This window comes from Stegodyphus dumicola, chromosome 3 (assembly GCF_044657685.1).
Source record: "Stegodyphus dumicola isolate Sdum_Otavi_A_Nest chromosome 3, ASM4465768v1".
NCBI lineage: Eukaryota > Metazoa > Arthropoda > Arachnida > Araneae > Eresidae > Stegodyphus > Stegodyphus dumicola.
Genome location: NC_140770.1, coordinates 250,675,538 through 250,702,308, shown reverse-complemented (window position 1 = coordinate 250,702,308; position 26,771 = coordinate 250,675,538). Strand labels below are relative to the sequence as shown.

At 32.0% G+C, this 26,771-nt stretch overlaps 1 protein-coding gene across 3 annotated transcripts in view; it reads right to left on the bottom strand.

Moving 5' to 3' along the window:
* LOC118194171 (HEAT repeat-containing protein 6) overlaps nt 1–26,771 on the bottom strand; it is a 138,995-nt gene that overhangs the window by 30,847 nt on the left and 81,377 nt on the right. For all 3 annotated transcript variants that reach the window (XM_085814039.1, XM_085814038.1, XM_085814040.1), the window contains exons 15-16: nt 14,356–14,437; nt 4,981–5,052 (exon numbers count right to left, since the gene is read on the bottom strand). In XM_085814039.1, the coding sequence (XP_085670165.1) occupies nt 4,981–5,052; nt 14,356–14,437 (154 nt within the window). The remainder of the gene's footprint in view (nt 1–4,980; nt 5,053–14,355; nt 14,438–26,771) is intronic.

The following is a 26,771-nucleotide window of genomic DNA, read 5'->3' as shown; positions in this document are numbered from 1 at the left end:
TCAGTCCAATCAGAAGTTGACTAGATTTGAGTTGATCAAGAAATGATTGTACATATTACTGTGATGTTTTGCTAACGCTAACCCCAGAGTACAGGAAATGCTCAATAAAGTAATTTATTTCTACTTTCAAACACACTTCTTTACAATCAACTCTGCATTAGAAATCATTACCCTATATTTAATATTTATTGATGTTTTATTTATTCACTTCAGAGTAAAACTTTTCAACACAGATTAGTTATGTTTCTTACTTTGTAAGCATTTCCTTTTATATAAGAAGGCCATGAGTTCTAGCCCCCGCCCCAAAAATTATTATTACTAGTTTGATAACAGGACACAAAACTTTCCTGTGATACTCCAGCAGCTGATTTCTGGATCACTGAAATCACATTTATGATTGAAATGCTGAAATCCCAGCTGTTTCTAATTTTGATATTCTGAAAATGAATTTCAATCATTGATTAATAATAATTATTCATAATCAAGATTGAATTTCTTAGAACAGGGCAAGAAACTGTGTAAAACCCAGGAAAAAGGGATGAAAGTGGAAGAAATGAACAATGAAGCATCTGCTAAAGGTATAGATTTACAAACAGCTTAATTTAAAGTAAATATCTTCTATAAAATGGAAAAGCAATTTTCTCTAAAAAATCCAATGAAAAGTGTGGTAAAATTCTTATTCATTTACTGATGATTAAAGGTGATGGATTAAGTTCTGAACAAAAAGAAGCAACAAGTAATTAGATAATCAAAAAATAATAATTGATTACTTTTTGTGACTCCCCCCCTTAACAGAAAAAATGGAACGTTACCAAAAACTTGCTTTACAAGCTTCCTTCCAAAAACCTTGCTTATCATTCAGGGTTTGTACACATTTCTGCACATGGAAATTAAGTACTTTTAAGGACTTTTAAGGGCCATTAATGAAAAAAATTAAGGACCTATGAGCAAATAGGAACTGAATAAATTCAATTTAAAATATTATCTATGCTTGAATTTCACTTTTGTAATACCATCCTAAAAATAAAATAGATCCCTAAGTAGTGTGCATTATTACTAAACATGAATTAATTAGCATAATTATTAATAAGTTTGAAAATAAAATTAATTATATGCAATTTATCAAGTAGCATTATATATTTAACATATATAATAGTTGGACATATTTGAAAGAAGATAAGTGGCATTTACTAACAGTTAGCTTTATGTTGATTTTTTTTTTTTTTTTTTTTTTTGTGTGAGTGTGTGTGTGTGTGTGTGTGTGTGTGTTTATTTTGTCACATACTTGATCAGTTTAGAAGGTAGGCACTAGGCAGCAGAATTTAGGATCCACAAAGATTGCATCAGGTGGGAAAATGCTTAGTGCCAGCTATATGTATGATGCATTAAGACATATTAAATGAATCTTTTAAATTGCAAGTTTTCAATTTCCTTATTAATAAAAAAATCCCTTTCTATAATGCCTGCCCATGTTATAAGATTAGAAGCATTTTTGATATTTTTCCATGCTTGTGTCTAGTGAAAAGTAAAGAAAACCAAGGGAAGAGAAACATGTTAAGAAAAAGATGCTAGTATCAGAAGTAAAACATTCAAATATGTTTTCATTGTTCTTCCAGACGTTCTCCCAAAAGTAAGAAATTCATTGCAAACTTTCTGTAAAATACATCCATTACATGTTGATACCATGGAAACATTTTCCAATTTGTCACATATTTCTCGTATCTAGAATCATAGGTCTATAAATTTTGCCTTCAAATCCTTCTAAACTTTCCAAGCTGCAATAATGTCTAAAATCCTAAAGAAAAATTATCCCTACCAATTCTGTAACAGCAAAAAGCCAAAACCATTTTTGGGAAAAAAAAGGGGGAGGGAGGGAAAAAAATGTAAAATTAATTTTATAGAGAAAACTGATGCATATTCTGAGACAAAATGGGAAAAACTCTTAATATGAAAAAATTAAAAAGAAGACTTTTTAATTAATTACATAGCTAATTTGCTTTTGCTAAGAGCTGTTTTGTAAATTGTGCTTTATTGCATTACACATTGTTTATTTTTCAGATTGAAAATATTGTACAATTAGTTGCTAAAATGAAACTTTATAATATAACAGCAAAAAATAAAAATGTTTTATTTCAATGTTATTTTTTAAATATAATTTCAATATATTACCATTATTTTAATGAAATTTATCAATGCTACGATGTTTTAAAAAAAGTCTTCTCAGATCTCGGAATTAAAAATTTTCTGAAGAAACTGAACTTAAAATTGCCAAAATGTTGAGCCACCAAATTTAGAACCGTTTAATAAAAGAATTCACATCCCTGAAAGCAAAAGTTGTTTAAGAGCTCTTTATTAGAAAAAATGAATTTTGAAATGCTTATGCTTCACTAAACTTGAGTATCCCATTGTTTATATTAGAAATAAAAACAAAGTATAACCCATGAACCCATTCAAAAGATAACCATATATGCCAGTGAATTGCCAAAAATATTCCTCCAAAATGCTAATTCACACTCAAAATGGCAGTCATAAAAACAGACAGAAGTTTCAGATAATTAAAATTAAGGACCTTCTGCTGATCTTGGCCAAAATTAAGGACTCTTAAGGACCGTATGAACCCTGTCATTTTGCAACATGTTAGATTCTGTTATTACTAGTTGTTGATGATTCTGTTGCATGATTGAAAGTAGTATATATAATTTCTAAAATTTAAAACGAACAGTGTAATAAAGTTGAAATACTTTTTAAAATGCCTTTCAAATTCAGCAGGATTAGAGCAATCTTTTTCTCTTAGATTTATCCATTCAAAATTACAGAAGATTACTGCGTACAACAGCACAATTTTTTTTATAGTATGCTGCATATCATTAATGTTGATGTAGATTCATACATTTAACAATTAAATGATTTTTTTTCTGAAATAATATGTTAATTTTCTATTTTTATTACTATTATAAACTAAAACTGAGTTTCAAAATTCCCCCAAAACTCAAAAATGTGAAATACATATATATAGATATATATATAAAGTAAAAAGGAAATTCTTCAAGCTATTGCTTAAAAGCAAATGAGTTATACTCAAAAAGATTTTTTGTGTTCAGTCTCAATTCTTCTTTTTGACAAAATGCGTTATGGAGTTAGCTGGATTCGAAACTCATTGTGCATTTCCCTTGATAAGTCCGTAATGAGATTCGAATTAGGCTAATTTACCATTTACTGCTTCTCTGTAATTTTACTTGTATTTTAAATAATTTTTGTTGTAATTTTAAAATGTTTTACAATTGTTTAAATTTTCATCATTTTTTTTTAACTTTTAAATTTGAATTGAGTTTTACATTCACTTTTTATTTGTCAGTTTTTCTTGTTTAGTATTTCATACTTCTTGTATTTTAACTTTTTGTATTACAATTTATTTTTGCATAGTCTTAAAAAATTTTACACAGGAACCACAGTATCTCATTTGTTTTTAAGCAATAGCTAGAAGAATTTCCTTTTTACTGTTTTCAAATTTTGCAGCTCAATGTGCAAAATTCTTGACCACACAGGTCTTTTTTAGTTTGTTCTCCTTTCTTCCTTTGTATATAACTGGAGAATTTTGAAGAGTTAAGGAATTAATCGTAAATATAATTTTGTAAAAATTTATATTTTATCAATACTGGAATCTTTCCTTTTACTAATGAAGGGGCAACTCTTTTCAAAAGTCTCAATTATAGCCCGAATTGAGTGAAGATTTTTTATCTTATTTTTCTATTTTCCTTACCTTTGGCCAGTATTTAGTTAAAGTTTTGATTGAACTTGTAACTTCAGTTTAAATAATGCAGTTTAGTACAAAACCATTCTTACAATAAGTCTCTATTATTTTCTAATTCAAATTCAATTAAAATATTCAAACTTTTACTTTTTATTTAAATTTAATTTAATTTTACTAAAAAATTTTTTCAAAATTTCTACATCTTTTGTAGTTTGAAACATCTCTTTTCACAAACTGTAGCAGTTCACAATTTTTACTTTTTACAAATTTTAATGCCTTAAAGTTAGCAACATTTTTGTACACAAAACAAGCATTTTACATTATTAAAATTTACAGCATAGGTTTTTTACACTAGCTCTCACAGGTAGCAGCTTTACACTCAACTTTACATTGTATTAGCGCTCTTTATTTATACAGTGAGCAGTAACATACTACTCAACTTCATCTAGTTTAGCAAATGCTAGTGCAACTCAGATATTCAAATTTGATGTCCTAGTAAGTACTCTGAATAAAATGGTGAGAAACTTAAGTAGCTGTGTGTATTTGTGTACTAAAAAACTCTTCCATAAATACTTTTTGTTCATTTATTTTGGTAACTTATTTACAATTGTGTATACCTAAAACAAAAGATAGCAGCAGTAAACTAAAAATGTTATTTTTTAGCTTAAAGTTTGGGAACTGCTGAATCATTGTGCCAGCTACGAATATCAGAGGCTTGGAATTCTATAATTATAGGTACTTCCTTATTATTATGACCCTCATTATTACAACTTTGCTAATGTAAGTCACAAATCATTACTGATTCATGATAGTAGACTATAAGTAGCTACATTCATCTATAGTCTGCCTATCATGAGATTAGCTTTGAGTAAGATTGTTGTTTTGGTGCAAATCCTTAGATAGAATTTAAAATTGTAAATTTAAGGACTGCATGGCAAAAGTTCTAAACAAGAAAATGATTTTGATGCTATATTAAAAGCAATCACAGAAACATGGCAGCCACAAACTGTATAAACTAAGTAAACACATTTGCTATTTAAGTTTTTAACATTTTTAAAATTTAAAACTTCTTAATAATCTTGAGATTTTGGCATAGTTTGAATAATGGAGGCTATAATAATACAGAAGTGCCTAATAACATATAAGAAAACAATACATTAAAATTAAATTTAATTAAAAACTAATAAAAAATTAATTAACAAATTAATATAATGTGAAATCATACTTACTGATAAATGTAAATTTTCAGCTCCTTCAGTATTTGCAGCATTGATTGTACACCGACCCAGGACATCTAAAAGCTGAATAAGAATTTCATGAAAACAGTTAATATTTCAGAAATATATTAGATGCAATCAAAAAGTATGCAATATAGACAAAAATTAGGCTAGTTGCATAACTGCCTCCTTAAATCCTTGCAAATGGACACGCATCTGAGATTTCTAAGAGAAATTTATGAATATTTATAAACAAAAAGCTGAGCGATCTTGTGTGTGTTAATTAATCTCACCTTAACACTACGGTTATCATCGGACAGAAGTTTTATTCTATCCTAAAAGATAATAAGAAAATCCATTGTGAATATTTTTTTAGAAAAAAGCACAATGAGGAATTAATATGAAAATACTTACTCTAATGAAGACTGTAAATAATGAAGTAAAATTCATTTAAATTAAATAGCAGTTAAAAGCTTAAGACCACAGATTTATACAGATTTAATAATTTCATAGTATGAATTGAGAGAAAAAGTCATAACTGGATGACCCGTAGTAGAAAGACATTTAGCTGCATAATGGCTACCGTGCTTACCTTGCATTAAAATGCTGCTTCTTTGGTGAGATAGGTTCCCAGACATTAGTCCAGATTGATAAGTTAGTCTTGATTTTTAGATTAAATTGTCCAACCCAAAGGTGTTGTAGCCTTGAAAAGAAATACTGCATCCAACTGAATTGTAATTTTCAGTTAATTGCTCCATAGTCAATAAGACTAATTTTGCTTTTAATATTTTAATTTAGCACTCACAAATTGTGAGTTACATAAAATAAAATAAAGCTTTTATGTGCTTCTACGTTTTGTGCTTCAATAGTTAATTTTAAGCTACATGTGGTAACTCGCATCACAGCTTTAATACTACATTGACAGGTAAAAGCTTGATTAGTATTTAGTTAGACAAAAGACTCCTAAGTCTTATGACTAATGTCAGACTTACTACCAAAAGTCATTAAACTCTTTCATCATTTTTTTTTTTTCATCTAATTTTAAATTCTTGTTAGCATTTTTATCAATTAAAACCAAAGTCAAACTATTTTTTCTTATTATCTAATTTAAATTCTTTGTAATTTTTCATAATTTGTAATTTATACCAAACTTTAATTTCCCATGTAATATTAAATATATTTCTGTTTTTTAAAAACATACTTTTTATACATGTTTAGAACATACTTTTTACACATGTTTAAACTACTACAGCTTGACAAACCCAGTTTATTTCTACTCTCAAATTTATTTTTAATGAAGACACAAATGTAAATATAATAATTTTACAAATGATCATATATTTGGTTCTCAGCATTTCTAAAATTATTGGCAGCTTACATGTAAATTGTTGAAACTCTGAAATAGTAATGAAATTCCAATGTCTTATTAAGATACATTTTCTGTTTAAAATAAACAAGTAAAAATAACAGCATCTGTGTTTTCGAATTGTTAACAGAATGGTTTGAACTTTTAAAGCTTCAGTAAGAAAGTTTCCTTACAATATAGCTTTTTCAGTTGAATAAGCGTATGATATTTCTGTTAGTTAGAAATTTCATTTCATAAATTGAACTACTTTATAACTCAACTATTTATCATTTAAATTTGTTATTTTTCTCATCTTTTAATTTTTACAATATTTGAAATATTTATCTTACTTACCATTTAAAAAATTAATAACATTATTTAATAACAATGTTATTGATTTTTAATTTTCTAAAAACAGTGATTTGTCTCTCATTATACTATATTTGAAGGATATAAAAGCCTAGACACTAATTATACAGTTCAATTAATATTGTTATTTATTCAGTTTTTAAACAGATTAAATACCTGATAAAACATTGATGAAACAAACTCAAAACAACAACATTTTAATAGCACAGAACAGTTTACAGACATATGAAATTGAAACATTTAACAAAATCATCAATTTTATATATTTTTAAGAACATATAAACATTATATTTTCCTTCACTTTCTTTAAAAAAATTAAAATAAAGAAATTAGTTTTTGTAAAATGCAGACTAATTTTAAAATACTTTCAAGAGTTTTTTTTTTTTTTTTTTTTTTTTTTTTTTTTTTTTTTTTTTTTTGTTTGTTTGTTTGTTTGTTTGTTTCTTGTTTTTTAAATATTTTATTATTATTTATTTAATTGAAAATCAACAGTCTTTTTCTAATTACTTGCAAATAAGATATCAGAAGTGTTAGATTTTACATTATACATTTGGTTTTGGTTTAATTTGATTGTGGTGAAGCATCTGAAGGCTATCGGCCTAAAGGGAGGGATGACTTTGTGAAGGACTTACTAAGGGAAACTGGCTCGTATCCACATTACACATAAGGAAAACACCCATGCAGCCAGCCTGGAATCAAACCCAGGTCGAACTACTTGTGTTCAATTACTTAACTACTCAGCCATAGATTAGCAATTTTTTTTATTATACCAGAGTTTCTCAACCATGTGAGAAATTCCCCCAGGAGAGAACATCATAGTTTCAGAGGGAAATACAATCAGCCTTTTATTTAGCTGTTAAGTATTTAATTTTAATTCATGAATATAAAAAATTACTTTTCTTCAAGTTTTGGTATTTATCAATATTTTCTATACTTGTTGCTCTTTAATTTATAAAATACATTAGGAAATAATCTACAGGGTGAATTTGAACAAGTGGGCAAAACTTTAGGGGTGATAGAAGGCAGCTATACGAGCAATATTCGTCATAGAATATATGGTTAGAATGCAAATGGCAAGCTGCCAGGTGGCATTTTAAATGGTAGTAAAGGGTCAGTCCTTGCACCTAGCAGAATTTTCTACTCTGGATTGCTGAAAGGATGGCTGATTATATGAACCACGAAATAGTTGATATGCACTTCATGTACAGTGCACAAAAGCGAGTGTGAGTGAGGCACAGAGAATTTATCGAGATAGGTTTCTGATAAGACGCACTTCAAACTGGAAAACATTTGGGCATTTGCAATGGCAGCTGTGTGAAACAAGATCCTTTGTCGCAGCCAAGCAAGATACAGGGCATGAAAGAAGTGTTAGGACACCGGAACATGAAGAAGACATACGCATAGGGTGAAAGATCAACCAGGATGTAGCACAATAGTGGTTTCCCATGCTGTAAACGTGCCCCAAATAATGATTAGCCATGTGATATAGGAAGAAGGAAGGCATTGTACACAGTTGGTACAAGCGTTATCACCAATGGACTATTAGCCACGTGTCGATTTCACATGTTGGTACATCTCAGAATGCAGAGCAGCTGGATTTTGGTGCACATGTTCTGTTTACAGATGAGTGCACTTTTACCCATGAGATATTTTTAATACCCACAACTCCCACATATGAGCACCTACGAACCCACATACCACACATCCTCATTCGTTCCAGCAGCTATTCTCCATAAATTTGGGCAGGCATCCACAATGACCATTTGGTTGGCCCATACTTCCTGCCACACCACCTGGACAGCAAACCGTATCACACATTCCTACAAGAGGTGTTGCCGGAGTTTCTGTGTCCAATTCCAACATCCATCAGGTCAAGAATATGGTTCCAGCACGATGGTGCACCCCTGCACACCTCAGCCTAGATGTGCAAAACACTTTGCATGCAAAGTTCCCAGGTCGATGGATTGGTAGGCAGTCCCATAACTTGACGACTAAGATCACTGGATCTCTTGAGTTTGGACTTTTCTCAGTGCGGCCATATGAAAAGCCTAATCTACAAGAGCCCCATTGAAACCAATATGGATCTAGTCACCGGGATCGACATTGTTGCAAGCGATATTCAAGAAATGCCTGATGTCTTCGCAAATGTGCATCAATCCCTATCCTGCAGGTGTGAAGCATGCATTACAGCTGGTGGACGGTTTTTTTTTTGAGCAATTTCTATGAGCATCTTCTGTTAATAAAATGTTTTCTGAAGTACTTCCTTCCTTTCTTATGTTAATTCTTTAAATGTGACAGTGGAAAACTACCCTTTAACTTCTAACCACTTGTGTTCTGACCATATATTCTATGACGAATACTATTGCTTATATAGCTGCCTCCTATCCCCCACTAAAGTTTTGCCTACTTGTTCAGATTCACCCTGTATACCTAAATAAGTATATATATGCTCTTTTCAAATTTTGTAAAGGAGTGGGGGAATGATCTTCTAACAATGGTGAAAGGGATGTGTGGGGCAAAAATGTTATGAACCATTGTATTTATGCATTAATGAGAAGAAATATGTATTTTATAGAACAAAATGAATGAAAATACTTTTGTTTTAAACTGCTGGCTTTAATATGAAATACAATTAATGTAATACACTATCACTTCTGCTTGCATTTATTCATAATAATTTAATGTCACTTGTCCCTGTCTATGATATTCACTCATAATAACTAGTATAAAGCTTAATATTTTAGACCACTTGCATTTTTTGATTAAAAATTTAATAATATTTCTGAATTTATTCCCAATTTCATTCACATTTAGGAGGCTAAAACTAGTAAAAGAGAAGACTTCAATACCTGAAATCTGTACAGCTTTTTAGTGAAATTGACAGTTAATCAAACAGCAAAAGTTCAAAAGTTTCAAATGAAATATGTAATAAATGACATCATAGTAAAGGGGCACATTGATTATGGAAGATATTTTAAAGTGTTTGTTTCCACCATCTGAAGAAAGGGAGTGGGGAATATACTAAAGAGAATGAGTTAAAACAGTAGCTCTATATGGTTTTATGTTAAAACTAAGTTATGTTGGGAATACATGAATGGCTTTAGTGATTACTGGTGACAGTCGGCCTTCATTGCTGACAGCTTTCCTTAGTCAATATTGAAGTAAGTAATGATATTCTATTGATTATTGCTTTTACTTCTGCCAAATAAATATTTTGCCAACAGTTGAGAGATTTGTATCCCTGAGTGAATACTAACTCTGTACTGTTTTAACTGAACAAGACTGCAAGAACTAGAAGTTTCAATTTTTACTACAAGCATAATTAATAATGTTAAACTTTCATCACATCAGAATGGCAAGTTTTAAATAATTAAAAAAACTTCAGAACAGTAAAGCAGTGTAACTTGATCAGCAGTAATGACTCTGATCAGAAGCAATAACTTGGCTTTAAAAAACTCATCATCATTACATCTTATAATTTTGAAACAAATTACCGTAAAACAGATGTTTGAAAAATGCTAAATACACTTTTTTCATCCTTAATTTTTTATATAAAATTACAGTAATTTTACTGTATATTTCTTAATAAAACTAGTTTTAAATAATTATCTGCATATTTAATGCATATTCTCTCTAAAAAAGTCAAAAGGTAATTAGAGTTGATTATACAGTTTGTCAATTTTGTTTCAGTGAAATTAATAAAATTTTATAATGAACCAAGAAAAGAAAAAAAAAAAAAAAAAAAAGTTGTTGAAAGAGAGAACAGAGTGAACAGCTATTCAGATAAGTGAAGATGAAAAGAAAGAGTGAGAAAATAAATTGTGTGAAGAACACGCAAAACACAACTATAAAAAGAAAAGGCAAAAGAATTTCAACTTCAGACTATTTTCAAATTAATGAAGGAGCCTCAACTTGTAATTCCTCCAATACATTATCATCAGATTTGGGCATACTTCAGATTGATCACACAGAAGATTATTCTCGCAGACAATGATAAAGTATTTAGATAAACAATGTACATTTTATGGACAACAAGTTCAGATATGTGTGCAATGTTTACGATAGGTGATAGTTTATGAAAGATTTGACCGCAGTGTGTAAGAATGATAAATTCACAGCTATGTTGCCCAAGGAGTTTCCAGACAAAAGTCCCAAGTGACAAGAGAAACAGTACTAAACTCCAACAGCCATTTGGAACAGACAGCCCCCATACACCAAATTTTTTTAATACAGTAAGACCCCGCTTAATGCTGTTTCGTTTTAATGCTCTTTTATTTGAATTGTGGGATTTCTCGAAATTGCCCGCAGTGTTAGGCTTTGCAATATCCAAAGCAGTTTATCTGTGATACTTCTTTTCTTCGGTGTTACACAAATGTATTTTTATCGTTTCAAACATTTGTTGACATAGTATAAATTTATATAATATAATGATATATATTATAAGTATAAATTTATATAATATAATGATTGATATAATGATAAATATTCTGATTTTTAGTTTTTAGCATGGGTGATAATACAAAACACGGAAATAAAACAATAAGAAAAAGCATTTCACTAGAAACTAAAATGCAAGGGATTAGAAGATTAGATACTGGTGAACGTCAATCTCAAATTGATGCTGCATTAAGTTTGGCAACTTCAACAATAAGGACTACTCTTAAGAATAAAGAAAAAATACTGTCATCGGCAACTGCAACTACAACACGCTCTGACCCATTCTAGAAATAATACAATAGAGGAAATGGAAAAACGACTTTCTATATGGATTGACGACCAAATCGAATGCAATATATCATTGAGCACACCTATTATAATGAAAAAAGCAAGAATAGTTTTTAATTACATTCAGGTTGAGGCAAGTGACACAAATGAAACTTTTGTTACAAGTCGAGGATAGTTTAATAGCTTTAAACATCAAAATAATCTTAATAACATACAGATTAGAGGAGAAGCAGCAAGTGGTGATACGAAAGCGACAGCTGAATTCCCAGCGACATTAAAAACAATAATTCAATAAGGAAACTATCCTCCAGAATTTGTTTTTAATGTTTTGAAAAAGAGTGCCAAAACGAACATTTCTATTCCATAAAGAAACACTTGCAGCAGGACTTAAAACTGCAATAGATCGCTTAACACTTCTGGGTGGTAATGCAAGCGAAGATTTCAAATTAAAACCACTACTTATTTACCATTCCAAAAACCCAAGAGTATTGAAAGAAATATCCAAATCAACTTTACCTGTAATTTGGGAGTCTAATAAAATATCATGGATAACTGAAAATTTTCCAGAATTGGTTCACTGAATATTTTTGCCCGTCTGTTAAACGCTATTGCGAAATTAAAAAACTTGAATCAAAAGCACTACCTTTAACTGATAATGCACCAAGCCATCCAATAAATTTATCTGACTTAATAACATGCATTCCAGTCAAAGTGGTTTTCTTGCCGTCTGACACAACTGCCTTAACCCAACCAATGGATCAAGGCATTATATCAAATTTTAAGGCTTATTACCTTCGGCGAACATTTAGACAGATATTTGAAAAAACAGATGGAGAAGAGACACAATCAATAAGAGAGTTTTGGAAAAACTAACAATATCATGAATGCTGTAGAAAACATAAACCTTTCTTGGAATTAAGTAACAAAAAATGTTTGAAAGGGGTGTGGAAGAACATTTGGCTAGATCTAAGCAAGTGTGGTGACACTGCACACTTTGTTGATATGAATGAAATAGTAGAATTAGAGAAACAAACTGCTTTAGATGAGGTGAATGTAGAAGGTGTCAAAGAAATAGTCTAAGAAACAGCAGCAAGTCTTTCTAATGATGCGCTCAAGGAATTAGTGGACCAAGAACACACAAAAATATTGAAAGTAGTGATTCTGAAGCAGAGCAAAAAGAAATTTCAACAGCATTTCTAAAAACCAGTTTGCCCACTATAACAGAAATTATGGACCAATTTATTGAAAATGACTCAAATTTTGGCAAGAGTTCAAAGGCAAGAAGGGGTGTTATTGATGCCTTACCCACTTACCAACAACTTCTTACAGAACGCAAAAAGAAAACGCAAATTACATTAGATACCTTTTTGATAAAAAGGCAGAAAATTGGAAGTACAGAAGAGACCGAATGATCTGAAATGTACACATACTGACTTAGAATTTTATTTATTTTTATATGTATATTCGTTTATTATGTTTCTATATTTGTAAGAAATAAATTTTCGTTTTATTGTTATGAAAAACATAATTAATAAATTTAATGGTAAAATATCTGACCAATTTTCTACCCATGTTCCCCTAACCCCATTATTTTGCATGATGAGATAACCTTGTTTAATGCTGCTTCGTATTATGCTCTACTTTGATGGAACGTATACTCCACATTAAGTGGGCTGTACATTTCATCTCAAAATTATACAATGTTTATATTTTCTTTCATTAAGTGGTCCTAAACTTCAGTGTATTTAATCTATGGAAAGAAACTAATAATAATTTTTCAGCTCTCTAAATTTCTGTTCCATATTCAGACAGTTTTAATCTTACAAAGATATTAGACAATATAATGAGAATACAAATACTTACAAGTAATTTAATATATTATAATTACTAAGAGATTTTCAAGAGAAAAATCAAGAGCTTCTGGGAAAAATCAAGAGCTTCTAATAATCCCATACTTTTCCTTAAATTATGCAAATTCAGTGAAAAATTTAGGATTCCTCAAAATTCTGCTATGACAGGGAAGATAGAATATTGTTATTAGCAGTTGGGACATTTATATATGAGAGGATTTTACACTGCATGGCAACACAATTCAAAATAATTCCTAACTGACTTAAATTCACTTTATAACGCACAATTCAAGTTATTGAAGTACTTATAATCTGATTCTGATGAAAAATATATTAATATTTAATTAGATATTCTAGATTTTATGGCCCCTCAAATAATTTCATTCTGCAATTTTTGTACATTTTTATATTAAGAAAAACCTGAGTAGCAAAGGAAAAAACCTTTACTTATCAAACTTCTAAATACAATGAAAATGCACATACTATTGTTTGAATAAATTTAGTAACGGCAAAGTTCTATGAATACCTAAAATTGATTAAGACAATAATAAGAAAAGTCATCCTGAAAATCACTATCAATAAGAGAACAAAATTTACACAATTTAAGTGTCATGAATTTAATCAATTTCATTTGTTTTAAGGAAACATTTTCCTTTAGTAAAAGCTAAAAACTAAAATTGGAGGATAAAAAATTGAGAGAATTGGCAGCTATGTATTTTCATACGCTATAAACTGATTGTTTGTTCATTATTTCACTGTTAACTCAATCCACTATGGAAAAAGCTAAACTATTTTCTGTTGGTACAATTTCAAGACAGCTCAAACCTTTGATCAGTGCTTGATTTTTAATCCTCAGATAAAACTAAAAACTGGTGAAAATTCTCCCAAAGATAACCAATTTTTTTTAACAGTCTTTTCATTTATATCAGGGAATTCTTTACAAATTTCAAAGTATATATTCCAAAGTCGTTTTACACATTGATACATTATGGGAAATGTGGTCACAATTCAAAATTGATTCTCTACATAACAAAATCATAACTTTGTGAAAATTCAAACTACGTGTAAGTGCCTAATATGAAAACTTAATCAATTTACTTTTGCTCCATGAAGCTGCAAAGAAGTTTCAGAACTATTTAAGCACCACAAGATGATTCTTTCTATAACATGCCAAAATGAGCTAAAATGAAATATAGTATTTTATAAAAGTTTAAATTTATTATAAATAAACAAATATTACATATTTTTAATAAACTATTTATTACAAAAATTCTCTTGTATTATTGTTGCAAAACTTTAAATAAAAGGAATAAACAATATGTAAAATTATAAAATTTTAGCATTCAATTCCATTTAATTCAATTTTGGCCCCTCAAAATAAATAAATAATAATAAACAGTGACAAAAAAGTGTTTTTTAACCTACTTGTAATGTTTTTGAGTGTTAGATTTAAAAAAATACATTAAACATGTTATATTAAAAATAGATAGTTCACATATAATTTCATAAATATATTATGCTGTAGTTGAATTATTCTTCAGTAATCCCATACTTTTCCTTAAATTATGCAAATTCAGTGAAAAATTTATGATTCCTCAAAATTCTGCTATGACAGGGAAGATAAAATATTGTTATTAGCAGTTGGGACATTCATATATGGGTGGAAAAATAGAGATTACTTACTACTTTTCACAAAGGTCATATTATTAATTTACTGTAATGTATTAATCATTTTATGTACAGCATCATATTATTAGTAATTATTTCTGGGTGATTAATATTTTTTGGGTGATTAATAATATATTATTTCTGGGTGATTAATAATTTTACAGAAAGCATTATATTGTATATCTATAATACTCAAAAGTATAAATCTATAACTGATTGTCATAGAGATAAAATATAATGATCAAAAGACAATAATCAAGATATTGTGTATGCTTCACGAACAAAAAGAATATGTTGCTATTTTATTTGTTCCTACTGAATAGGATTGCAAAACAAATATAGATATATCTCTCTATATCTATATACTAGTGTGGTATGAAGTAGATCTACCTCCCCGTGGTGTACCCCAGGTAACTTCTTGCATGGTAAAATTATCTACTGCTCTGTCAAGGGATCCAGTTCTCAATACAAAATTCTGAGGATTTTGCAGTGGAATGCTAACAAATAAAGAGACAGGAACTTCTCCATTCATTACAGACCTATGATATTGATGTTTTTACAATCATGGAGCCGGTTTTAGAAGTTCAGAAACACATAGCATTATTAAACAAGTCCTACAGGGTTCGTACACATTTCTGCACATGGAAATTAAGGACCATAATGAAAAAAATTAAGGAACTATGAGCAAATAGGAACTGAATAAATTCAATTGAAAATATTATCTATGCCTGAATTTCACTTTCGTAATACCATTCTAAAAATAAAATAGATCCCAAGTACTATGCACTATTACTAAACAAAACATGAATTAATTAACATAATTGTTAATAAGTTTAAGAATAAAATAAACTTTATGCAATTTATCAAGTAGCATTAAAAATCTTACACTTATAATAGTTGGTCATATTTGAAAGAAGATAAGTGAAATTTATGTTTTACTAACAGTTAGCTTTATGTTGTTTTTTTTTTTTTTTTTTTTTTTTTTTTTTTTTTTTTTTTTTTTATGTTTCATTTTGTCACATACTTGGTCAGTCTAGAGGTTTAGTAAATAAGCAGGTAGATTTTATGTCAAATGGCACATGATAAAATAAGAAATAAGATTATAATCAGCATGATTCATAACAAAAGACTGAGTGTTGTCACCACTGCTGTTTGTCTAGAGAGAGAGACCTGCTGATTCGAACAAACCTGAAAGGTCTGATGTAGGCATGGTTGGGCAAGTGTTGAAAGTTAGTCAGGCTCTGTTTGATGTAGTTATTGTCGAAGCTTCATGTACAGTTTCAGGGGTTGTAAACCTGTTAATATAGTTTCCAATGAGCCATTAAAGCACCAGAGGTCATAAGTTGTTTTGTATTATTTTAAGTCTCAGTAGATGCAAAGAATAAGTTTTACTTGAATTTTTACATTTTTATATTTTATCTTGTGACAACAGTGAGTATTAATGAAAGGCAATAACTCTCTTTTATATGTAGATATAATTTAACAGATTAAGAGTAAGATGTTAGTTATAAATAATTAAATTAGGTAGTTTGATAACCTTAGTCATTATGGATTTACATGACCACTATTAAATTTAATTTTTTAACAATATTTGTTAAAAAAAGGCCTATTAAAATCAAAATCTAATAAAATTTCACAGTTTAAAATACATGTAATTTATGACACAGATTCTTAAACGATATTACGATAATTACACATTACAACCTACAAAACATAAATGTTTTGTAACAACAACACTCAACAAAATATTTATCCGTTATTTTAATTTGAAGCCTTCCCAGACATTTTGGCAAGTTTATATTGATTTCCTTGTCTTTAAGCATCTTTTCTAACAATTACAGATTTTTCTTAATATGCAAACCAATGCTCTCGCTAGTTTCTGTGTGCTTTATCTCCTAACTTGTCAACCTCTCCACAATGTACCTATGAGGGTTTAATTGATCTCGTAAAAGTTAAATAGTCCAAAATCCCCGGCAGACGTGAAGCATATTATCGCTATGTCTGAAATTAACTACAATATTAGACAAAGGTTTAAGTAAGCCTCTTGTTTAAAAAGAACTTAGAACATAAAGACATGTTCTGATGCTAACAAAACAGCTCACGGTGACATAATTAAACAAGAACAGTCAAATTCAAACTAATAATGTGGACTAGTGATCAAAGATTATACAATTTAATTTTAATTTAATTTGGCTCAATAACTCTATCATATGAGGAAATAGAAATGGGAAATTATAGTAAAGGCTGAAATCATAAACAGTTGGGTATTTTACATAATAATAACTGCACATATCTGTGAAGAATAATTTTCTTTATGTATTCAGTTTCTTTCTTCATCACATTTCCTTTTCATTTTGGAATTTTTGGATTTAATTAAGGATTTCTGTTATTCTAAAAAATACTAAATGCATTTAGAATGTACAGAAAAAGCGGCTAATTTTATTTCTTTAGTAATATGAACATTCAGAAGAATAATGAAATATATATAGTAAAGGCCGATTACAGAGCTGATGTGGCAGAATTTCTAGAATTTAGTAACACACCGAACAGCAAAATCTAGAAATGGCAAAACTTTTAGAATTTAGAGCAGGCATTGGTAGCAGAATTTAGAAAGGCACTAGGCAGCAGAATTTAGGATCCACAGAGATTGCATCAGGTGGGAAAATGCCTAGTGCCAGTTATGTGTATGATGCATTTAGAAATATTAGATGAATCTTTTAAATTGTAAGTTTTCAGTTTCTTTATTAATACAAAAATCGCTTTCTATAATGCCTGCCCATGTGATAAGATGCCATTTTTGATATTTTCCACTAGACACATCTAGTGAAAAGTAGAGAAAATAAAGAGAAGGTAAACATGTTAAGATTCTAGTATCAGAAGTAAAACATTCAAATATTATGTTTTCATTGTTCTTCCAGATGTTCTAAAAAAAGTAAGAAATTCATTGCAAACATTCTGTAAAAAACATCCATTACGTGTTGATACCCTGGAGACATTTTTCATTTTGATACATATTTCTCGAATCTTCTAGAATCGTGAGTCTATAAATCTTGTCTTCAAATCCTTCTAAACTTTTCAAGCTGCAACGTCTAAAATCCTAAAGAAAAATTATCCCTACAATTTCTGTAACAGCAAAAAGCCAGAAATATTTTGGGAAAAAAAAAAGGAGGGAAAAAGTATAAAATTAATTTTATAGAGAAAACTGATGCACATTCTGAGAATTTTGAATATTCAGAGACAATTACATGGGAAAAACTCTTACTATGAAAAAATAAGACATTTTTAATTAATTACATAGCTAATTTTGCTTTTGCTAAGAGCGGTTTCATAAATTGTGCTGTATAGCATTATACCTTATTTATTTTTCAGATTCAAAATATTGTTTAAGTTGCCAAAATGAAACTTTACAATATGAGAACAAAATATAAAAATGTTTTATTTTTAATGTTATTTTTTAAATACAATTTCAATATATTACTATTATTTTAATGAAATTTATCAATGTTACGATGTTTTAAAAAAAATCGTCGAAAAATTCTGAGATCTCGGAATTAAAAAGTTTCTATACAAACTAATCTTAAAATCGCCAAAATGTTGAAAAGTCGTCAAATTTAGAGCCGTTTAATAAAAGAATTCACATCCCCAAAAGCGAAAAGTTGTTTAAGAGCTCTTTATTAGAAAAAAAAAAAATGAATTTTGAAATGCTTATGTTTCACTTCTTGCCTAGAAACTTGAGTATCCCATCATTTATATCAGAAATAGAAACAAATTATAACTCATGAACTCATTCAAAAGATAACCATATATACAGCAGTGAATCGCCAAAAATACTCCTCCAAAATGCTAATTCACACTCAAAATGACAGTCGTAAAAACAGACAAAAATTTCAAATGATTAAAATTAAGGACCTTCTGCTGATTTTGGTCAAAATTAAGGACTTTTAGGGGCCAAAAGCGATTCCAAAAAAAAATCTAAGGACTTTTATGGACTCTTAAGGACCGTACGAACCCTGGTCCTATTAATGATGCTATGAACAAAAGACTAATTTTATCAGCTGTCTTAGTTGACTTTTAACTTGATTGGTGTCTTTAGAACATCATTGTTGTGTTGAAGGAAAATCTTCTTTTGAAGCTCTCAGATGATATTGGCATTCATTCAAACATGTTTAAGTGGTATTACGGCCTTCTGAATAATCAATTTTGTAGGGTTAAGTACAACTGGTACTCAAAATACAGAGCTCTTCAAACAGGTTTTCTGCAGAGAGCAGTCTCTAGCTGCTTTCCTTTTAATATTTATATTAATAATCCGGTAATTTAACTGAAATCAATTAACAGCATTAAAACCCCCTCAAGACCTGTAGGCTGCCTCAACGTGGCACTGGTTGGAACAGGCGAAGTACATCGAGAGTGTAAACTCCTGGTAGGGCCACCCAAGGCGTGAAAGCTATTCGACTATACCCAGCTAAAGCCTACAGGCATCTGAGCTAAGTCAGTCCTGTACCATTGGTGCTCGAGTTTCACGACTTACAGAGGCTGGCCTTTTCCTCCACCCATGAGTCATGAAGCTTTCTAATGTAATCCATACTGCATTGCCCGTCGCGCAGGTTCAAAAGAGGCACGTTCGAGGTTTAGGAAGAGGACCTCTTCCGAAAAGTAATCTACAGTCTCCTAGACTACAAACTCTTAAAATAATCCAATGTAATGTTAATGGTATTTCAACATTGGCAGCGAAATCTAAAGTTGACCAAATATTGGAGTTGGCTGAAGACCAGGAAGATCAAATTATTGCTTTACAGGAAACTAAATTGAGAGTGAATTCTCGACTAAAAGTTATGTGATACAGCATCATCCATTTAGACAGACATGAGAAAGGAGGCGGTGGCCTCATTTTCTTTATCAGAGATATTAACTATATTTCCAAAAGCTATAATGCACCCATTGGTTCAGATTTAGAGTTGCAAGGCATCACTGTCATGTGGAGAGGTGAACAACTAGACATTTTTAATTTATATCACACTCCCAACATTGGTAATCTGCCTGGAGTCTTTGATAATCTTTTATCTGGAAATACTGTACTTCTGGGTGACTTAAATGCTAAGCATCCAGCGTGGGGATGTTCTTCCCAGAATTAGAGAGGAATTGATCTTCTTCATTCTATAGATGACTCAGGTTTCATGATCCTTAATGATGCTACTCCAACGCATTCTTCATACAGCTATAACACATCTGAAGCCCTTGATTTGTCCATAGTAAGTCCCACTATCTTTCCAATTTTGCACCTGGACAGTTTTGAAGAACATTGGGAATGACCATCTCCAATTTTAATTGAAATAAAGAAGACACAGTGTACTTTCCTCAATCGTAAAAAATATTTGAATTTTGCTAAGGCAGACTGGAAGGCCTTTGGTGATCTCGTTGGTACACTAGCTGAACCTAGCATTTATTCAAGTGACCTTGATACTAACTGGATTACTTTCAAGCACATGCTCTTCAAGGCAGCTAAAAGAACAATACCTAAAGGAAAGGCAAAGCTCTTTAATAACTACTTTACTCATAATCTGTCGGCTTTGCTGCCTTTGCTCTGGAAGAGAGAGAACCTGCGACTCGAATTGAAAAACAATACTACAGAGAAAAACAAGACAGAGATGAAGTCAATGCAGAAATAAAGCGAATCTATGTGCTGCTCAAGAGGAGTAAGTGGATGGATACATGTGAGAGACTTGATGCTAGATCATCTGACACGAAACTGTGGAAATTGATCAAAAATATTAGCAGTGAACAACCTCAGATAAAGAGATGTAATGCTATTTTAGATATGGATGGCAACACTGCTATAGATGACAAAGCTGCGGCTGATCTCCTCGGGGCACATTACCAAAAGATAAGTGAGCTGACTTTTACAGAGGTTGATAAGAAAGTGGCAAAAATGTCTAGAGATCTTGCACATGGATGTCGTAGTGCTGTCTTGGGCAATCCCCTTTTCTTTAAATCCTTCTCCACGCATGAATTGGAGATGGCACTCGAGGATCTTGACTTGACCAAAACTCCTGGACCTGATGACATCCATGGCCAGATGATCGGGCATCTTGGCATTCATGCAAGAAAGAAATTTCTGAATATATTAAGTCAATCTTGGAGTCTTGGACGCCTTCCTAAAGAATGGAAAAGAGCCACTAGCATACCTGTTGAGAAACCTGGCCAAACCGATGGATCTCCTGGGAGCTTCAGACCCATTGCCCTAACCAGCATTGCATGTAAAGTCATGGAAAAAATGATTATGGGGCTGTTGCTCTTCCACCTGGATACCCAAGACCTCCTACCAAAAGAACAATACGGTTTCAGAAGAGGTCATAGCACCACTGATCAATTGGTTTATCTCAGCCAGAAGATTAGAGATGCCCAAAACAAGTGACCTACCAATCATACTGTGGCTGCTTTTCTAGATTTATCAAAGGCATTTGACCGTGTCTGGAAACATAAACTAATTATTAAACCCTATGAAGACTTTGGCATCAGGGGTAAAGCCTTGACCTGGATCGCAGATTTCTTAAGAAATAGACTGATAAAAGTAAAGATTAATTCCACTATGTCAAACACCTTTAAATTGAGCCAAGGCATTCTAAGGGTTCTGTGTTGAGCCTAATTCTTTTCTGTCTATATTTGGCTGGAATTGAGATTATATCAAGGAGATGTGAGGTTGGGCTATTTGCGGATGATATCGCCCTTTGGAGCTCTGGCCCAGATGTGAGTTCAACTGAGACAAATATAAATCCTATCCTTAAAGAAGTGTTGAAATTTTAAAAAGACCACAAATTGAGTTTTAATCCAACTAAATCTATTGTTAGTTTTTTTACCACCAATAAGAAGTTTTATAATTATCATCAAAAAGTTTTTATGAATAACTTGCCTCTTACGTATGACAAACATCCCAAATACACTCATGTCCAAAATTATGTTTACATGCATAAATTCACGGATTTCTCAGAGACTATGACTTATAATTTAATGAATTTTCGTGGAATCATACATGACATGATGACACATAAATGCAAAAGAAAAAATTGAAGATCACCTCATATGATATAAAATTGTAGCATGAAACAATAAAAATGGTAATAAAGTGTGACAAAGAGAGTTAAGAAAAAAAGGAATTATTCAGAAAAAGAATTAAGTCTTACAAATTTAATATGGAATATGATCTCCCCTGACTTGTACACACATATCACAACGTGTTTTAAGGCTGGAAATAACGTTGTTAACCACAGTTTGGGGAATTAATCTTCACTCTTCCAGCAATGCCGTCTTCAGAGCATTTACATCTCTAGGAGGAGGATGTATACGTGCAATTGCTCTTCCAAGGTAGTCCCATAAGTTCTCTATCGGGTTAAGGTCAGGAGAGTTTGGTGGCCAAGGTATTCGCTTAATGTCTTCACTTTCAAGGAATTCATCAACGAGGTTTGCTCGATGTGGACGGGCATTATCATCCATAAATAAAAAGTCAGGTCCATATGCACCCCTGAAAAGTCTTACATAAGGATCTAAGACCTCATCTCGATATATCTGGCCTGTCACAGATCCGCTGCTGAACACGTGTAGGGGCGTACGTCCATCGATCATTATTCCACACCATACCATCACACCTCCACTACCGAAACGGTCACGTTCCACAATGTTCGAGGGATCATTTCGTGTTCCTGACTCCCTCCAGATGTAAACACGTTTAGAATCACCAGTTAAACTAAACCGCGACTCATCAGTAAAGAGAACATGGGACCATTGATGTTCAGTCCAGTTTTGATGTTCTTTACACCAATTAAAGCGATCCCTCTTTTTCTGTGAAGACAGTAAAACACATACCCTTGGCGTTCTGGCATAAATGCCTTTTTCATTAAGCCTTCTGTATATTGTTTGCCGTGATGCAACAGTTCCAGTGGCGGCTGCAAGCTCTGAACTTAAGTGGCGAGCAGTAGCCTTTCTGTTACGACGGGCAGTTAATGCCAGATACCGATCTTCAGAAGCAGTTGTCATTCGCTTCCGACCTTGTCCAGGCCTCCTTACAACACTTCCATCATTTTGAAACTGTTTCCATAGCTTAGAGACTGTCTGTCTTGAAATATTCAGACATGTGGCTGTTTCCATGATTGACTGCACTGCTTCTAAACGGCCGATAATTCGCCACTTTACAGATTCTTCCAAATGATACTTCGAAGCCATAGCAAACCGCTTTGAGTCCCTACACACTGAAATCAAACGCTATGTTGCAGAAATTCACTCAAATATTCAGTTTGCGCAAAGCGCTTGATTCACCCTTGGATGACGTAACGCCTAGATTTGCATATCACAAACCGTTTGATTACTTTTGATTGGATAATGCTAATTAGGCTTGGTTTTCACACATTCCCTGCAAATATGGATCACATTGATTCAATATTTCATTGAATATCATCATTTTTGGGTATGTAAAGATAATTTTGGACATGAGTGTATTTGGACTTTGTTCCCAATCCAGAGATCACTAGTAACAAACACTTGGATGCACTGGTTTTTAGGGGCAGAAAACAACTAAACATTTTAAAGTATATCTCGAGACGTGATTAGGGAGCCGATGCTTGAACCTTGAGAACTACTTATTCAGCTATCATATGACCTATTTTGAAATATGGTTTCCCCGTTTACTGTTGTGCCTCTTCTACCAACCTCCAGGAATTGGAAAGAGTCTAACTTAGTGCTTCTCGTATTATAACTGGCTTACACAACAGTTGCCCGAATAAAATTGCATTGTATGAAACAGACCTTCAACCCCTTAGCCTAAGAAGAAATGCTGGTTTTACAAAATACTATAAACTTTTCAGTTATGGCTCCCAAAATAGAACTTCAGAATTCCTGCAGCACTGGAGTAATAACCAAAGACTCACTTACGCAAATTGAGTATGCTGGTATAATTGACCATAATGTTGAACAGCATTCCTTGAAACAATGTTTAGATCCGTCTAAGGGACTCCCTAGAGTCGAGTTTCATACGGAACTTTTGTCTCGAGTTTCCAAGAAAAATGATAATCCGGTCCTGTTACGACAATCTGCCTTAGAAACTATACATGTAATTCCCACTGAAGCTACCCCTATCTATACTGATGGCAGTAAAAACGAGGACTCTCGTTCCAGTAGTGGAGTTGTCATTAAATGCACAAATGGAAATATTGTTAAAATAAAAAAAAGAAATTCTGACTTCAGTTCGGTTTTTAAGAGTGAACTTATAGCCATCAAAAAGGGACTAAACGCTGTTTCGTCCTTTACAGATCTTAAGGCAGTATGGTTTTTGTCTAACAGTCGTAACACCATCCAATGTCGTTCAAACTGGTGAAAATTTGGTTATAGAGCCGGAATTGCAATTCTTACCAAGCTTAAGCAGGTCTCGTCACTCTGTGAAATGCACCTTCCGTGGATTCCTTCCCATGTTGACATATGGGAGAATGAAATGGCAGACATTCTGGCGAAGGAAGATTCTGAAGAACCATTACCAGTTACCAATTCATTGACATATCTTGAACTGTATTCCATTAGAAGACATGCAGACAGGCAAATTTGGCTTGTTCCCCCCAAAACATCCCTGGTATCAAGCTGATTGTCTAGGAACATCTCTTGCTATTGATTGCGATAGATATGTTCAGACAACACTTTCCCGATTCTTCAGTGGACACCTGAAAGGACTTACTTTTGAGAGAAGTCTCAAGATGCACCCAATTTTTTCTAAATGTCAAAATGCACCGGCATCACCGGCACATATCCTTGAGTGCCTGGAGTTGTCTCTTGAGGACCTTTACAAGCCTCCTAAGCTTGTTTTCGATTTTTTGATAGTGAATGGACTCGTGGACCTAGTCTAGTATATTCCTAAACATGGAGATTAGTAATAACAACAGATGTCTTCTTTATGTTGATGGCATGGTCATCTGTATAGTCCCCCCCCCAAAAAAAACACTGCAGAGTATAGCATCAACTCCATTCTGAATACAATACTACTAACCAAATAGAAAACTTTCCTGGAGATCATATGTGGAGGATATAATACATCAAGCTTCAATGAACTTTCTCTCTTAAAGATTCTAGCAAGTTCCAAGTGGGGTTGCTTAAGAACTGCTTTAAACACCAGTTATGAAACCTATTTTGGCATACTGCTGTGAACCATTAATCCCTTCCTATAATCATGTTCTCAATTACCTGGAAATATCTAAGGGATGTAACTCACACCAGTGCAGGTGTTCATTGTGAGTTATTTGCATTGTATGCACCCCACTGGCCCATATACAGCTGCTCTTGATGGTGAAATTGTGACCATCCACCAAGACATGCTACATTTAAAGACTCATCTGGGACATTTTAAGAAGGTGGTCTTATCCATTTCCAGAGCTGCCCTTCAAGCTACTGACTTACAGATTGATTTCCACTCTCAATTACTGTTTCAATCCCCTTAACTGGCTTTCAAGTAATGCAAAGACGTTGTACTTCAATGGATTGCTGCCCATGTAGAGTTCATGGTAACGAGGCTGCCAATTTCTGGGCTAAAAAGGGAGCTGCTTCTATCCTTCAAACATCACAGCCTAGTCTCCCTTACAAATCCATTCAGTCAATTGACAAGACTCCTTTTTCCAAAAACTTGCTTACAGAAATAGAAATAAATCCCGGTTTAGACAGATTCTTGAAGTACCCGAATGGCCTAGAGAGAAACCTGTCGCATTGTTCCATCTTATATCTGGCCATTATTGCCTTTGTAAGCATCTCCAATGTATCAATGTCACTCTTGATTCTTTTTGCCCCTTATCCAATTTTAAGGAAGACATGGCCACATCTCCGAAAATGGCCTGCCCTTCCTCATTCTTTGATATGAGAGTGCTACTGGGTGGCGGGAAGTGTCCTGAGTTTTTAGATATACTGATGTCAGTTTTTCTATCTTTGTTTTGTGTTTTATTTGATGTTCAGTTGTCTTGTAACGATTCATTATGAATAATATATATATATGTGTGTGTGTGTATCTATATATGTACGTATTTGGGACTTTAAAATATACCTGAGAAGATCAATAGAGCCTGAAGACAAAAATATTTTACATAAAGTTCTTACTGAGCAAAATGGAAATACTTCAGATAGCTTGTTCTTTTAAGAGATTAAAATTAAAATTCTTTGTTGAAGATAACAAATAAATAAACAGAATGGAAAGGGAAGTCAGTAGCTTCTTCATAAGCTGATATAACATATGAATATTATATACATATTTTATATTGATTAACTTGTTTGCTTATATATATATACATAGTGAATAATTTAAGAAAGGAGAACAAAACTAAAAAAGGCCTTTGTAGTCAAGAATTTTGTGCATTGAGCTGCAAAAAATTAGAATACAAGGTAAAAAGAAAATTCTTCATGCTTCCGCTTAAAAGTCATTGTGATACTGTGGTTCCGGTGAAAAATTTTTTAAACCCTGCCATTTTTGCTAAAAATCTGGTATATGGCTTTCCATTGGCATCAACATGAAAACAGTACCTGATCAATGAGCATGAGGCATTAACTAATGAAGAGCAATAGTAGAAGGAAAGGAGTTCCATTCAAAGTGGTGGGAAAGAGGAATGCTGAAGAGAATTAAACATGTGGCTGCAACAGATAAAATACAACTAGCAAAAAAAAAAAAAAAAAAAACATGGGAAATGTCTAGAAGAGAAATAATTTATTCTGGGCTATAATAAAAATGGGTAATGCTATATACTCATAACAATGAGTGAAAAGCTGATGACCAGACCGAGGAACTATTGTGGTATTGTTACCAGCAACATGACATGCCAGGCTTGCTAAGCCTT